Source organism: Vigna radiata, chromosome 7, assembly GCF_000741045.1.
Source record: "Vigna radiata var. radiata cultivar VC1973A chromosome 7, Vradiata_ver6, whole genome shotgun sequence".
NCBI classification, from domain to species: Eukaryota; Viridiplantae; Streptophyta; class Magnoliopsida; order Fabales; family Fabaceae; genus Vigna; species Vigna radiata.
Genome location: NC_028357.1, coordinates 54,874,075 through 54,888,164, shown reverse-complemented (window position 1 = coordinate 54,888,164; position 14,090 = coordinate 54,874,075). Strand labels below are relative to the sequence as shown.

Below are 14,090 nucleotides of genomic sequence, written 5' to 3'. Positions count from 1 at the left end.
ACAATTGAACATTGATTACGTGTTAATCTGTGATTAGTCGTAAATTACTACATAACAGTGTTTATAATTATTGTGATTGATTATGGAGTAATTTACGACCAATCACGTATTGACACCTAATTAATGTTCAAATGTTGTCTAAATATCATTATCTAAATTTAAATTCTATCTCTAAAAATATTTATTTATCAACAATGACTTTTAAAGTAGTTATAATAAATTTTATAGTATGTGATTTATTATTTTACCATACTTGAAAAATGGTGCTTAACTTGTTAATATATTTATAAACCATATACTTCTTTCGTCGATATGAGTAATTTCATTCCTGCCAAACGGCTAGAAGTCGTGCTTAACACGTAATATAATGTAATAACATAATTTGTACAAACATGGAAGAAGAAGAAGCATTATGGTTTGACGAAGAAGATCAAACATTATGATTTATTTTTTGACGTGTTCTAGACAATTTTGTGTAACCCAATGTTGAGATCAGATGATATGGAAACGAGTAAGGGAAGAGAGCGAAGCCACATGGCTCTGAAGACTCGTTTCTGATGAGCTTCTATAGATTGGGAAGGTTTGTGACCATTATATCTAATGTCAAATATGTGAATCATGGGATCGGCTGAACCAGATGTTATGTAAACTCCATTTGGGGACCAAGCTTGATTTATCAGAGCTGACTGAGACTCGCTGCTTTCTTGCTTCCATCCAAACCCATGAACTTCTGACCTTTTTGATCTGATGTCAAATAATCGAAGCTGTCTCTCAGGAGTCCTAAAATCATCCATCAATTTTAGGATGTCGGTATAACTGAAATGTCAAAGTTGATTCCAAAGACAAATGAAACTTACCCAGTTTGAACCATGAATAGATTAAAGTCACGGGGATTTGGCAGAACACTCAAACATTTACTATCAACTTGCTGCGTGAAATCTTTTCTTCCGACACAAACATCGTACCCCAAGATTCTCTTGTCTTTGCCAACAGACAACACAACTGACCTCTGCTGCATACCAGATACTCCCATGACGGCTGAAGAATGAAGATTCCTGTGTAATGTCTCTGGCTTCCATTTGTTCTGGTCATTCTCACGCCACAATACGACAGCATGGTCAGTTCCTCCAGTTACAAAACTGGTATTCTCCCGAGGCAGAAAAGCAATGCTATTTATGACACCCGTCACGTGAGGTTTGTCCTCTAAGAAACTTACATGGTTTGCTCTCTGTCAAATTACATACATCCATGTTTTGCATAACATCAATCTCTAAAGGAAAACAACATTCTAAACCAATTTATTGGGGTCAAAGTTTGTATCTCACCCCATCAGCACTGAAGTCCGTAACTGATATTTGAGAGTCTCGACCATCAGCACTATATACCGAAAGCAAGCTGTTTCCGTCTGGGTGCCAAACTATGTCTTCCGGCCATCTCTGCTGTGGGGATATACAATTTGTACTTTTAAGAAGACAAGCTACTGATCTACAAAATCATGATGTGAGAGATAAAATTGTGAAACATATCATTTTTCTATATCATATAAGTAGAATATTTTAAAATTCCAACACAACTTCATACAGAAGAACAAGTTTTAATAAGTCTTTTGCTCTCCAACACTATTTGATGAAGGACGCACTGACCACATCTCTATGGAACACGTTCATGAGATGCCTATTAAATTTATCTGTATGGTCTTCTGAAATAGATTGTTTGATTTCTGATAGTCAAACATCTATGTAGCTATAACAGTACAAGGACAATTTTAAAACAAAAAGGCTCAAAAGAAAAACCAAGACATACTGTGATGAATGAACTTCCCACAAGTTGACCACTCCATCCAAAGCACTGCAATCATTCACAATTCAAAAAGAAGCAAGCATCAAACTATGTAACAGACTTGGTTTTACCAGGTAAAATATTAAACGGATGATAAAGATTGACACAGAAGTTATGATTCCATTATAAATGTGAAGGTAGTCTTCTAGGATAAAAGGAGCTTTCAAACCACTACTCTCCATTGATTGGACAAGGTTTCCTATAAAAACTTTTTAAGAGATAAAAATAAGTAGAAAAAAAATAAATTGACTTCTTTATTAATTAAAATAAGTTTAAGTTACAAAAACATTGGAAAAACTAGAGAACTTCTATAGGTCAATTTCATTTCTTTCTCTCCTATAGACTTCTTCTTTTTCCTTTTCTGTGGGTTAGCAAACTATAATCCTGACACATCACATAGTATTATCATTAAATAAAAAACCATAATCAAATTAAAACATGTGCAAACTGCTTTCAAGAAAAATGGCATTCTAAACCTGGTGACAAAGTGGTGATCATTTACAGGACACACAGCAATACATCGCACTCTCCTCTTGTGTTGACTAGAGAAGTGATTGCTTGCTTGATAAAGCACTGATTCTGGTGAAGAACTTTTACATATCAAGGGAATCACTTCCTCAGTAGTCTCTTTCTGTTCTGAAAAGAAAATGATTCCATGCCAGAGTCAGCCTAGCTATCGATATAAGTGACCAAATTTACACAAAAACAACAATTAAGTTACCAAAAAACTTCCTTTTGCTCCCTCTGCCTTGGACTTCAATGTTTTCCTGTTCATGGGAGATTCTTCGAGTCTTATCAGACTTTACCGTTGACCAAGCAACAGAAGGAGAAGGTGGCAACGGTACGGAATGCGAAAATTTTGAACCCACACGAGCAAGGCGTAACTTAGACTGAAGGTGGTTTTTGGAAGAACCGTCACTTTTATGAAAAGAACCGATTTTTGATTCACGTTCTATCTTCACTTGCTGAGTGTCAACATGTGATGAACTTGCACCAGTTAGACCTCGTAAACGAGCCAGTTTTGATTTAGATTCCAACAAACTCTTTTCTGCTTCCTCAAGCTGCAAATATTATCCAAACATACCATCATATCATGGTTTTCCACACAAAGATTCAACCTTTTTGGGATTTTCTTTGAATAAACAAGGTCCCAAACAAGTTCAGATCACTTTCCTCCACCAAACAACTCACACGACACTTCTTTCACGTAAAACTTCTCTGTGTCTGTCTCTTTTCATTAAAGAAAGAAAAAAAACAATCTTTTTTAACAAACTCTTGAAATTCAACTTAACAACATCATGCAATACGAGGGTACCAACGAACCTGGGATTTGTAATAAGAGATATAATTACGGAGGCGTTTGACTTCGCGGGTACGGTGTTCGATGAGAGCCAGCAATGCCTCTTCGTGTTCTTGCCTGCTACTGACGACGCCGTTTTGGTGGTGTTCCGTTGGGCTGGGATGGAGTCCCATTTTGCAATGGCAGTCAGTGATAGACAGAAAGTGGTGACTGTTGCTCTTCTTTGGCTTCAAAATTTGAAAGAAACGCTGTGTTATTAAGTGGTGATTAATCGTGTTATTAAGGTGTGTTTACTGATAATCAGGGAAGTAACTGCCAACTACGACACATGTGCAAAATAAAAGGTGTGTTAACTGATAATTAGGGAATGTAATAGGCCACTACGAGACATGTGCAAGATAATGATAAATTTGTTTTTGTTTTTGCTTTTCTGTAATAAAATTAGTGTATCTTATAAATTTTAAGTTTAGGAATATCGAAGTTCTAATGCTGTAGTTAATATATGTATGAAAGTTTCAGGGGTTTTAAATTTTTATTAAAGGATTATAAAAGTAACATAAAGAGGTAAAAATAATAATTGTTTTAGGTTTTTTTCATTAGAAAAAGTTGGAGTGATTTAAAAAAAAGATAATGATACTTTCACAGCATTTTTCTCACAACATTTTAAGACCATGGTACCAGTTATTAGTTTATGTTAATATTTATGATTATTATTAAGAAAAAGTATTTTTAACAATTATTTTTTGATAATTTCTTTATAATACTTGTAATAGTTTGTGATTGGTTTGTTTCAAATAATTTTTTAAATATAAATTCAAGCATACCAACAAAGTGATGACAAATGTTTGTTGTGAAAAAATTATTAAAAATAATTGTCAAAATATCAAGATCCTTATTATTATTGATTGTGAAATAATTTTAAACTAATACATAGGTGATGTTAAAATATTGTCAAAAAAATGTTGTTAAAGTATCCTTATAAAAAAAATGGGGTATATGTAATAAACTTGAAGTAACTCCTCTTCAATTGCACGAATACTTATTATGACAAAAATACTTGTATATCTATTATTTAAAGAAAAATAAAATTTAATTTATATTTTATATTTACTTTATAAAAAAATTGTTTTAGTAAGTATGATTCTACATTGGATGGATAGTTTTGATAAAGTTATGAAAAAATGTGAATTGTGGTTACATAACGTTTTCTACATTTAAGAACGAGTAAAAAGAAAATAAATGTATGAATTTTTGTTTTATTTTTGAAAATGATACTTTATAGTTGAATTAGTTTTCTATAAAATATTTTAATATAATGAGTTATGAATTTGATTGAAAGCATCTGGTATTATCATTTCTCAACGCATCTTTAATTCCTCTTTGTTTAGAATTTGATCTGCAAATCTATGAATAGAAAATATTAAAATTGTCCCAAGCGTTACGAGGAAAGAATTTTTTAAAGCAAGACTATGTTTGAATTTATTTTGTGATTACTTTAAGAAAAAGAAAACTATTTTTTTTTTCTTTATCTTGAAACAAAGAATAAGTGCCAACAGAGTTAGCACTATTGGCGGCTGAGAAACAAAACAGTGGTCGGAATCTTAGAGATTGCAAATGCAACAAAAATAACAATATCCGAATTCCAAAATGATAAAGATGTTCCTCGACATTAACCTTTTTATAGACAAAAACTGATCCCATAAGGGCACAAGCGCCCCACAGTCATAAAATAAAAAGGAAAAAAAAAAAATACATATGAACAACAAAATCTGCAATTAAAGCCCCTTGAAGTTGCACCCCAGAATTATGAAGGGAGCTCAATGCAAATGGTGACATTGTCCTTTGACAGCTAACAAAAATTTTGAGCTTCTCTATGTTGTGAGAAGATAGAAGGACTCCATGATGGAAAAATTCAGGGAAATAAGGAAAGTTACTACAATAATGAGTTACTTCATTCTGGTTATGTACCTTAGCCTCAGAAACTTGTGTTCAAGGCTCCTCTATAGGCAAAAAAATTGTGAGCCCTTTTCATTCCTGGCTCTCTCTCATGAAAAGAAAATGTCAATATACAGACTTTGGGGTTGGCATGGCATGACATAATGGTGTAATGTTTAAGAGTTAGTGCCCAAGGAAGGCTAAATCGGTTAGTTTTTTGAAGTGTCTATCCCATTACCACACTCTTCTCCACTTGCCAGAGCTGAAGGACTCCCTTGGCTTCGATTCTCCTCGCCGCCGCCGATGCGAGATTTTCCGGCCCGCAGTCTGATGTTAGCACCCATGGGGAAAGGTTCCTGCACTCACAAAAGGATTGATCAGTTTTATCAGCAGAAGAATCAGATATCAAGAGTCCCCCTAAATGAACAAGCTTGATTTACCGGATCACCGGCATTTGGGCCATCAGTATGGAAGAGGATAGGTCGGCATCGCTTGTCTTCGTTCATCAGGCTTGAGTTCTGGAAATGAGCAATGAGAGAAGCTTTTCCTTGAATTCGGGCATATGCCAGTGAGGCTACTTTTTCACTGTTAAACTTCTCCCATTTTTTCCCATCAAAAGCCTGCAAAACATTTCTTCTTTAGTTCTATTAAACACAAGAGACTCAAAGTTCTTGGTTCATAGACATATAACTCAAACTAATCATACATAAAAACATCCAAATAACCTGATGGAAAGGGATAATTTGACCAGGATCAATCATGTTTATGAATGCATAGCCAACATTACATTTGTTCTGCAGCCATTTTAGAATCAAATTAGAAACCTCGGTCACTATTTCTTCTCAAAAGGAAACCAATCAACCAAATATACTTACCTTGAAATCAATCGGTAAATACAGGAAATCGTAAGTTCCCTTACATTGCTCATCTATTGCAGCAAGAAGCATTTTTGAAGTATACCTACCAAACCAACATCAAATAAAACCAGAAGCAGGTCAAATCAAGAGACTGATTCAAGAGAGTATGAATTCTTTACTGTCTCTAAAATCCGATTGATCAAGATAAAAAGAACATGTCAAATGAGCAGACATGCATAAATGTGTCTGTGGAAACATTAGCAAGAAAGAACTAAGACTTCAAAAGAAAAGGGCAATTGCCAAATGCTCATCTGCCAGCCTGGATAAATCATTAAATGTAAAACATCTTTCTATGTCAACATTTGCTAAATCTTAAAGTAATCTATAAAAATAAAATAATGTCTTTAGGGAAACTAACAGTTTTACCAGTACAATATTCAGTTGAAGAAAAAACAAATAAGCAAAAAGAAGTTAGATAAGCTGTGGTGACAATCAACATACTTGTTAGGAATATTTTTTATCATAAGGGTAGTTCGGCTGTCTTCCCCCCGCAATATACGAGCTAGATCAAGCTCGTATTGCTTCTTGTCAACATTGTTGGTGCTTGATTCGTTTCTACGGTGATAAAGGTTTCTCATTCGGTCATTGGTAGTATCAAATTTTGACATTGAAGACATGGGATGCCTTGCAGGGAAAACATGAGATAACTGCTTAGGAGAGTTCTGCCCTGCAGTGGATGTCAGTTCAGTGCCATTCCCACCAACGTGAGAAAACACATTGTGAGAAGGAAAATCCAGGGGATGCAATTGCCAGGAACCATGAAAACCTCCACTCCCTAGAGAGCCCAAGCGAAAACCAGAAGCATCAGGGGACCCTCCCAAATAAGAATTTGGCCTTTCCCAGGGTGAGGCTGTAACAACTGGTGCCGATCCAACATGGTGGTCCATCATATGTGGTGTTCTCAGCAAATGTGGTGGTGTTCTAGCAAAGCTTGACATCTGTGGAAGGTTTGGAGAACAAGCATCATTAACAAATGATGGTGATTTCTGCCAAAGCACATTATTCGATGAAGGTTGTTGTTGCAAATTGGAGCTGTTCCACATATGATAAAGTCCATGTGGGCGTATGCCATTTCCTAATGAGCCAAAATAAACCAACAATGTCACATCAGGATTTAAATGTAAAACTGTTAAATTCACATTACGAATTTGCTCTGTTCTGCTTACAGTTGCCTAGATCTAGTTACTCTGAAATTGGCAATAGAGCGGAACTGGAGATGATCCATATTTAATTTGGAATTCTTAATCATGGATAGTCAGGCAACTCAAAACTCATTCAAACCAATAGTTTGATATGTAGTAATTGATTAATATTTTTGGGGTATTTCCAAAAATGAAACAAGATTTTAGGGGTTATTAAAAAAACAAAGGGAATGTGTGAGATCCTTAGCACCCAATTCATTATTGTAATGTTTTAAATTGCTAGGATGCTTTTCAAATAAACAATCTTAACCTCTGCAGTGATTTAGCCACTTCCTGTAACAATTTTCTATGGACAATAATCATTTCAAAAACTGTTGCACAGAAAGGAAAAATTATACATAAAGCTCTTAGCACATAAACATACGATGCACTAACCTCCCGCGTTAAATTCTGCTATGTTCCCAGTTGAGCCCATTCCCTGAATATGCCTGCCATCAGAGGCTTCTGCAGCTCCAGCACCTATATTGTTAGCCAAGTTGCTAATGGTGCTAGAAAAGTTATAAGGACTACCATTAGCTAAACTATCACGGTACTCAGGTAAGGAATGAGGATGAAATCTTGAACTAGATGCAAATTTCATTGCATCGATATAGCCATTAGACTCAGAAACTCCAGACACCTTTCCAGCAGATGCCCCTCTCACAGTGTTGTGAATACTAGTGTTGTTCACATTAATGAATGAATTATCCATAAATGCATTAATAGGTTGTCGCACTGCAGATTGAAACCTCTGATTATATCCATTTTCCAAGACCCCAGATCCAATTACTCCAGAAGACCCTGTTGCTGTAAATGATGTCTAGTGAGACCAAGAAGAATTGCTTCCTAAGAAAAAAGAAATTGTAAGGCATATAAAATCTTACCCTTTGGTCTTAATGGTAAACTGTCCATAATACTCTGACCCAGATCTCGCTCATCTTGGCCCTTATGTGACTGGTGCATCAAACTACAAAAGCAAAGTTACCATGGTTGTTAACTAAAGAAAATAATTTCTTAGCGGAACTACTTTTGCATCCAGGTATCTATAAAAGCTTTACATTGCATTAACCGTAAAAGTCAATTGAAAAATGGCAGTAATCAAAGATTATACAAGTAGACATGCATATCCAAATTAAAATCATCTGCACGATATCATTATGTAGGCAGACACAAAATAAAGGAAAAGTCACATAAGCTACTACAAATTAGAGAAGAAATTAAATCAACAAAATGAAAAAGAAAAAAGCGGTATAGCCAGCAAGTTTCAAACCTAGGGTGGCCAGGTTCAAGCTTGATCTGCTTCCCAGCAATGTCAATCTTATTCAAAGCACGAAGAGCAGATTCGGCAGCTCGGACATCATAAAACTCAATAAATTTGTGATGATTCATTTCTGGATATTCATAGATCTGAAATTAAGGACAAAATATGTAAGTAAACTTGCATTATCTTCGAATACCACAAGCAACTAAAACAGGGGGAAACCAACCATGAACAACTTACTTCTTTAATTTCTCCATAAAATCCAAAAATCTTTTTAAGCTCATCATTTAAAACAGATGAATCAAGTCCAGATAGCATCAGCGTACCATGGCCAATATCCTTCTCTGGTGCATTGACCTAACATGTCTTCAAGTTAAAATACATCTATAACCAAAATATAAAAGGTAGGCTTACAAAGCAACTGAAACGGCAAGGCACATAGTTGTAATACTAACAGCTAACATGATAGGAACAACAATAACAACCAATTTTATTCTAATAACAGAAAAGGAAATAGAATTATGCAAATAGGATAAGTTATTAATATTATACCTTAGGAATTGAATAATGTATATCAAGTTTCCTAGACCTCAATGGCCTATTTTGAAGTGCTTGCATTGCATTTTGTGCTGCCCTTAGATCATGATAAGAAATCATTACAAACCCACGATGCTTACAGGCTGTATAAATGGTTCGGATATCTCCATATTGCTGTTAGAACAAAGACAATAGTTCAATCACCTTTTATGAATAATGGTATGAAATGCTTCCAGAAAAATCTAAGATAATGCAGCAAACAAGAAAGTAGACGCACCTCAAAGAGATCCTTTAGCTCAGAGTCTTCAACGTTGCTATTAATGTTTCTAACAAAAAGTGTTCTAGAAGGCTGTTCACCAAAAGGAAGTTTTCCTTTAAAAGCTCCAAAGAAACCATAATCTCCATCAAGACCATTCATTATTTTTCCTGAACTTAAATGTTCGTCTCCTTCCATCTCCATACCTCCACCACTGCTAAACAGATCAAAATCTTCAAAATCATCAATTGTTTTGGCATGAGAACTGCATCCTAACTCGTCAACAACACCAGAAAACAGATCATCTTCATCAGGAAGGAGATTCCCTATAGTGTCAGCCTCCATTTCTTTAAGAGATTTACATGGTTCCTCCGGGAAACCAGCAGCAATAGTCCTATCAGACTGAACATCATTTCCAAATAACCGTACTGCACCAAGATAAGCAAATAAGCAGACAAATAGGATATCAATTTAGTTAAAGTAAAATCAGAAAAACATAACATAAAAAAAGTCAATAGACAGATGAAAAGACATTAGTACCCATCATACATCCATGCAGGAGGCATGAAACAAATACTTACACTTTCGGCTAAATATTTCAGACATGGAGCTCGAGAATAAACTACTTTCACAGGGGCCAGCATTGCTCACAATCTTGTTCCCAGTTAAGCCATAAGAGGTAGATGCCGACTGCAGAGATGCATCAGAGAATGATTTGGGGCGATAATTCAATGATTCCTTGGAATCTATACTATCCCCAGGTAGATTAGCCTGGGACATCAGCAAGCCAGCTTTTGCATTTACATCAAGGGGTGGTGTACTGTTCAAAATGCTTCCTGGTGATGCTACCATTCCATTGCTTCCTGATAAAAAGAAAACAGAAAAACTTACTTATCCAAAATCTACTACTGTGTTTTGCAGATAAAAAAAATACTGTATTTGGCATACACGTATGACAAACACAAAAAAGTCGAGGGGATACTACAGCCTTCTAAATTAGCACAATAAGATGAAATCCACGAAATCACACAGATAATATCTATATCAAAAGCACATTATGAGTTCCAATGCAGCAGAAAGCAGTATTTATCTTCATGAAACTACCCTTATTTTTTCAGCTAAAAGCAATGCCTCAAATAACAATGTTGCATGAACTTAGTTGTAGACTAATGCATTCCTTATTTCGGTAAAAATTGCAGCAATTAGGTGTGAACCAATTACCTCAACCAGGAAAAATAGTTTATGGCTTGACATTGATCACTCGTTAAAATTTTAAAGTGCTATACTATATTGATCGATAACTGATGATCATTATATCAGATTCTGGTGCAACCAAACATTTACATATTGTTCAAAGAAAAAAAGTGAGGAAAATTGACTAAAATATACCAAAATGCTCAAGTATAATCAATTAAGCACCATAAAAGGATAATCAATTGCTAGTTTACATTGCTAATCACTTGTCCATGAGCACCCAAACATTAACAAGATGTAAAAAACAGAAGGGAAAGAAACATTGGCTAAAAAGCCCTAAAATGGAAATGTATTAACACATTTCAGAATTGAGATCCGAGCTATCCTATAAAGAATACAGAAACACACAGATAAAGAAAAGTTATCCTAAAATCAAACAAAAGCGACAAATCAATTCTGAATAGTTCATTAAATGTCAAAATAATAAATATTCTTTAGGTAGAAATCTTGGGTTATTAATGAGGGTATTTGAGGTCAAACCAGTACTACAACATCTAGAACTGCTTTTGAACAAATAAAGGATTGATCGGTCCTCACCTTGTGGGTAAGGATCATTAATGGATATCGGTTTCCGTAATCCAACATTCCTCTGCCCAAAAAACAAGTTTAGAAAACCAACGATTCATAAAGGCAATAGCATTGAAGGTCAGAGAGAAGATAAATAACATTTTTTAAAAAGTGGGATATTACAGATCTGATGATCATTAAATTGTTGGGTCACATTTTAACAGTTCACAAGAAACTAAAATGACAATAAATACCTCAGAACGGAAGGAAACGTCTTCAAAAAAGTGGGATGAAGCAGAAACGCCCCTGCGATCCATGATTTGAAAAGGCATCCTACTGCAGCCTGAGTCCCAAGAAACTGAAAAAGGAGTAGTATTGTTGAAAAAGTATCCGCTTGCTAGTTTCCTTGAACTATACTCATCCTTATACATTCAAAATAACTTTTAAGGTCATTTGCTTGACAAGTGAGAGTGCAGATAACAGTGAGCATGGCACTCTAATCAAAACAACTGATGCTGAACCCCCCACCCAAAAACAAAAACAAAAACTTGTTGTAAAAATCGGAACATTTAAGTGATATTAAGTTATTGATTATTATAAGAAATAAGTGGGGGAGAGAACCAGCTAATTAAACTATGCCAACGAGATCAATGAACAAATAGTTGTATCTTCGACTAAAGACCACCGGAAAGGGTATTTAGTGGGGGGAAAGAAGAAAACTCGTAGCTTACCTACCAGATACCTAACACAATCGAACCATTTTGGCTGCTAAGAAAATGCAGGAAATTGAAACAAAAACATGCATAGAAATTATGAAAACTCCCATTCAACTCCGCATAAATAACAACTGTCACTTTCCCTTTAAGAAACCAACCAAAAACAAACGAAAAGAAAACCGCAATCAAGCTTAAGTTTTCAAGTTTCCACCTTCGTAAGGGAATTTTACAGGAAAAACCTTGAACATGAACAGATCAAGTGCAAAAACTCAATTTTTCGACGGATGAATAGGTGATGATGAACTTAGACAGCTCATAACACCAAAGTAATAAACACCATGAGATAATTCCAAAATTGCTATTTAGAAAAAGAAAAATACACAGATTATAATATTCCAAGCAAGAAAGAAATCTTACCTCAATTCAAACACCAACTCTCCAGCACAAAAATAAAAACTCCAAAATCCACCTCACGGAATCCAACTACCTTCTCATACGACACTTTTTAAAGGAGAGAGAAAAAAGGGAAAAAAATGAATCTTGCAGGAGGTCTAAAATATGAAGAATTCAGAAACAGGGGATCTCGTGATTTTTTTTCAAAAATCTCATCTCCCCTCTCTGCATTGCTTTCCCTGCAATCTAACTCAGAATAAAGCGAAGAAAAAAAAATATTTTTTGTTATTCCTGGTTGTTTCCAAAGACCCAAAACAGTGGAAAAAAGGGAAACAGAATCAGAATTCAGAGCTCAAATCGAAAAATTAGGGTATTCCGGCCAACATAGGGCAAATTTCCGGCGAGATTAAGCTCGCCGGTGACGCTGTGTGGTTCAGAGAAAATCAGACAACCCAAGAAGAGAGTTTTAGAGACTTGTGACAGAAAAAAAAAAAGGAAAAGAAGGAAAGAGAGAGGAAAAGTGTGTTAGTTGGCTTTAATTAAAATAAATCAAAGAAATTAAAAAAGAAAATATGTAAGAATCAATAATAAATACTAAATACGCGCTGGTCGTGTTCTGCGTGTATTTTTCGGTTTGAAAATAAAGTGAAAATTAAAGACCGCACATGACACAACTTTTGCTGAAAACAAATGTTACAAATTAGACACTTATCCTATGTATTCTAATTTCTTTGTAAATTTTTATTCTATTCTTTTCTTCTTCCATAAACTTTTTAAAATTACTTTCATTTCGTACCAAACCTCACTTTTTCCTTCGTTTTCTCATTTTTTCAAGCTTTGTATATAACCATATATCTCAACACTCTTCTATACATAGAATTATTATCAATCATTTAGGTTTTGGAATCTGGATGTTTATTACTCAACTTTATTATTTTCCAAAAATTGTAATTGTAAAAACCTAAAAAGATTAAATTTTAAAGTGATAGTCATTTTTAAAATAATAAAACTCAATTATTTTAATAAAAAAATTGATATAAATAGTTTTTGTTACAAATTATATCATATCTTTATAATTTATTTTTATAGAATTATTTGATTTCTTTGTAATAGTTATTTTTCTTTGTTATTAAGACTAGATATCATAATATTCATATTTGTAATAAGTTTTTGAATTTGAATTTATCAGTTCTTAATTTGTATGAGTTGAGTTTTAGCTTTTTCTATTGGTTTTTTCTGTTATATGTTGTATGTGAGCATTTTTCACTCGCATACGTCATTTTAATCATTTATATAAATCTTTGTTGATCATAACGGTATGTCTTGATCATTATTGTGATGTTTATATGTGTAAATAAACTATCATATATGTTAGTAGGAGTTCCGCTCATTAGGGTCTTGTGAGTTGTTGGTTAGGCAAATAAAGCTAATTGCATTGTTCTTAAAGTTATAAATTACCTTAAAAAATTTGATTGTATGATTGTATGGTGAATTGACTGGATGATTAATTACTATGATGAGTATGATTTATTGAAATGTGTTTAGACTTTTATATGACATAATTAAATTGTATGATGAATTTTAATGAAATGGAATTTGTGGTTTGATTCGTGATTTTTTTGCTTTGGATTTGATTTTGTGTGTTTAAAAGAGTCATAATCTGAGTAATTGATCAAGTGGTGCAAGTTTTCATATTTAAAATTGTTTTAAACTAATTCACTAAGAAAAAAAATATTCATTTGAATAATTGTATGGTGAATTGAATGACTTCAGGCTGTTTTGCAAATAGGATAGCGTAGAGCATTGGCAAAGTGATGCTGAATACCCAGCTTTATGAATGGTTTGGCCTTGAGTGATGCTAAGTACTCAATTTTATGAATGGTTCGATCTTAAGCGACGCCAAGGTGTCGCGAACGTCGTCCTTGTACGGCAGGTTTGTAGTATTTTAACTTTAGGATGTTGGGCGCAAAAAAGTGTCATTAAACGCACATTTT

The 14,090-nt window shown here is 34.3% G+C and overlaps 2 protein-coding genes across 6 annotated transcripts; both read right to left on the bottom strand.

Annotated features, from left to right (window-relative positions):
• Positions 1–324: 324 nt before the first annotated feature.
• Positions 325–3,464, bottom strand: LOC106766670 (U5 small nuclear ribonucleoprotein 40 kDa protein). Its single transcript, XM_014651382.2, has 7 exons — positions 3,163–3,464; positions 2,561–2,900; positions 2,316–2,475; positions 1,804–1,848; positions 1,326–1,485; positions 858–1,228; positions 325–780 (listed from the first exon to the last, which is right to left on the bottom strand). Exons 1-7 carry the CDS (start codon positions 3,310–3,312, stop codon positions 462–464), a joined length of 1,545 nt encoding a protein of 514 aa, XP_014506868.1. The 5' UTR covers positions 3,313–3,464; the 3' UTR covers positions 325–461.
• Positions 3,465–4,754: 1,290 nt separating this feature from the next.
• Positions 4,755–12,619, bottom strand: LOC106768451 (protein MEI2-like 1). Of its 5 annotated transcripts, none has more exons than XM_014653622.2 (15): positions 12,121–12,619; positions 11,242–11,345; positions 11,018–11,069; positions 9,808–10,089; positions 9,248–9,654; positions 8,986–9,144; positions 8,674–8,790; positions 8,443–8,579; positions 8,057–8,139; positions 7,569–7,973; positions 6,433–7,066; positions 5,950–6,034; positions 5,800–5,868; positions 5,515–5,694; positions 4,755–5,430 (listed from the first exon to the last, which is right to left on the bottom strand). In XM_014653622.2, the coding sequence occupies exons 2-15, from the start codon at positions 11,317–11,319 to the stop codon at positions 5,284–5,286; spliced, it is 2,835 nt and encodes a 944-aa protein (XP_014509108.1). In that variant the 5' UTR covers positions 11,320–11,345; positions 12,121–12,619; the 3' UTR covers positions 4,755–5,283. The 5 variants fall into 5 exon arrangements, with proteins under 5 accessions (XP_014509108.1, XP_014509107.1, XP_014509106.1 ...); XM_014653621.2 differs by having other exon boundaries at positions 7,569–7,979; positions 11,242–11,409; positions 12,121–12,618; XM_014653620.2 differs by having other exon boundaries at positions 7,569–7,979; positions 12,121–12,618.
• Positions 12,620–14,090: the final 1,471 nt, after the last annotated feature.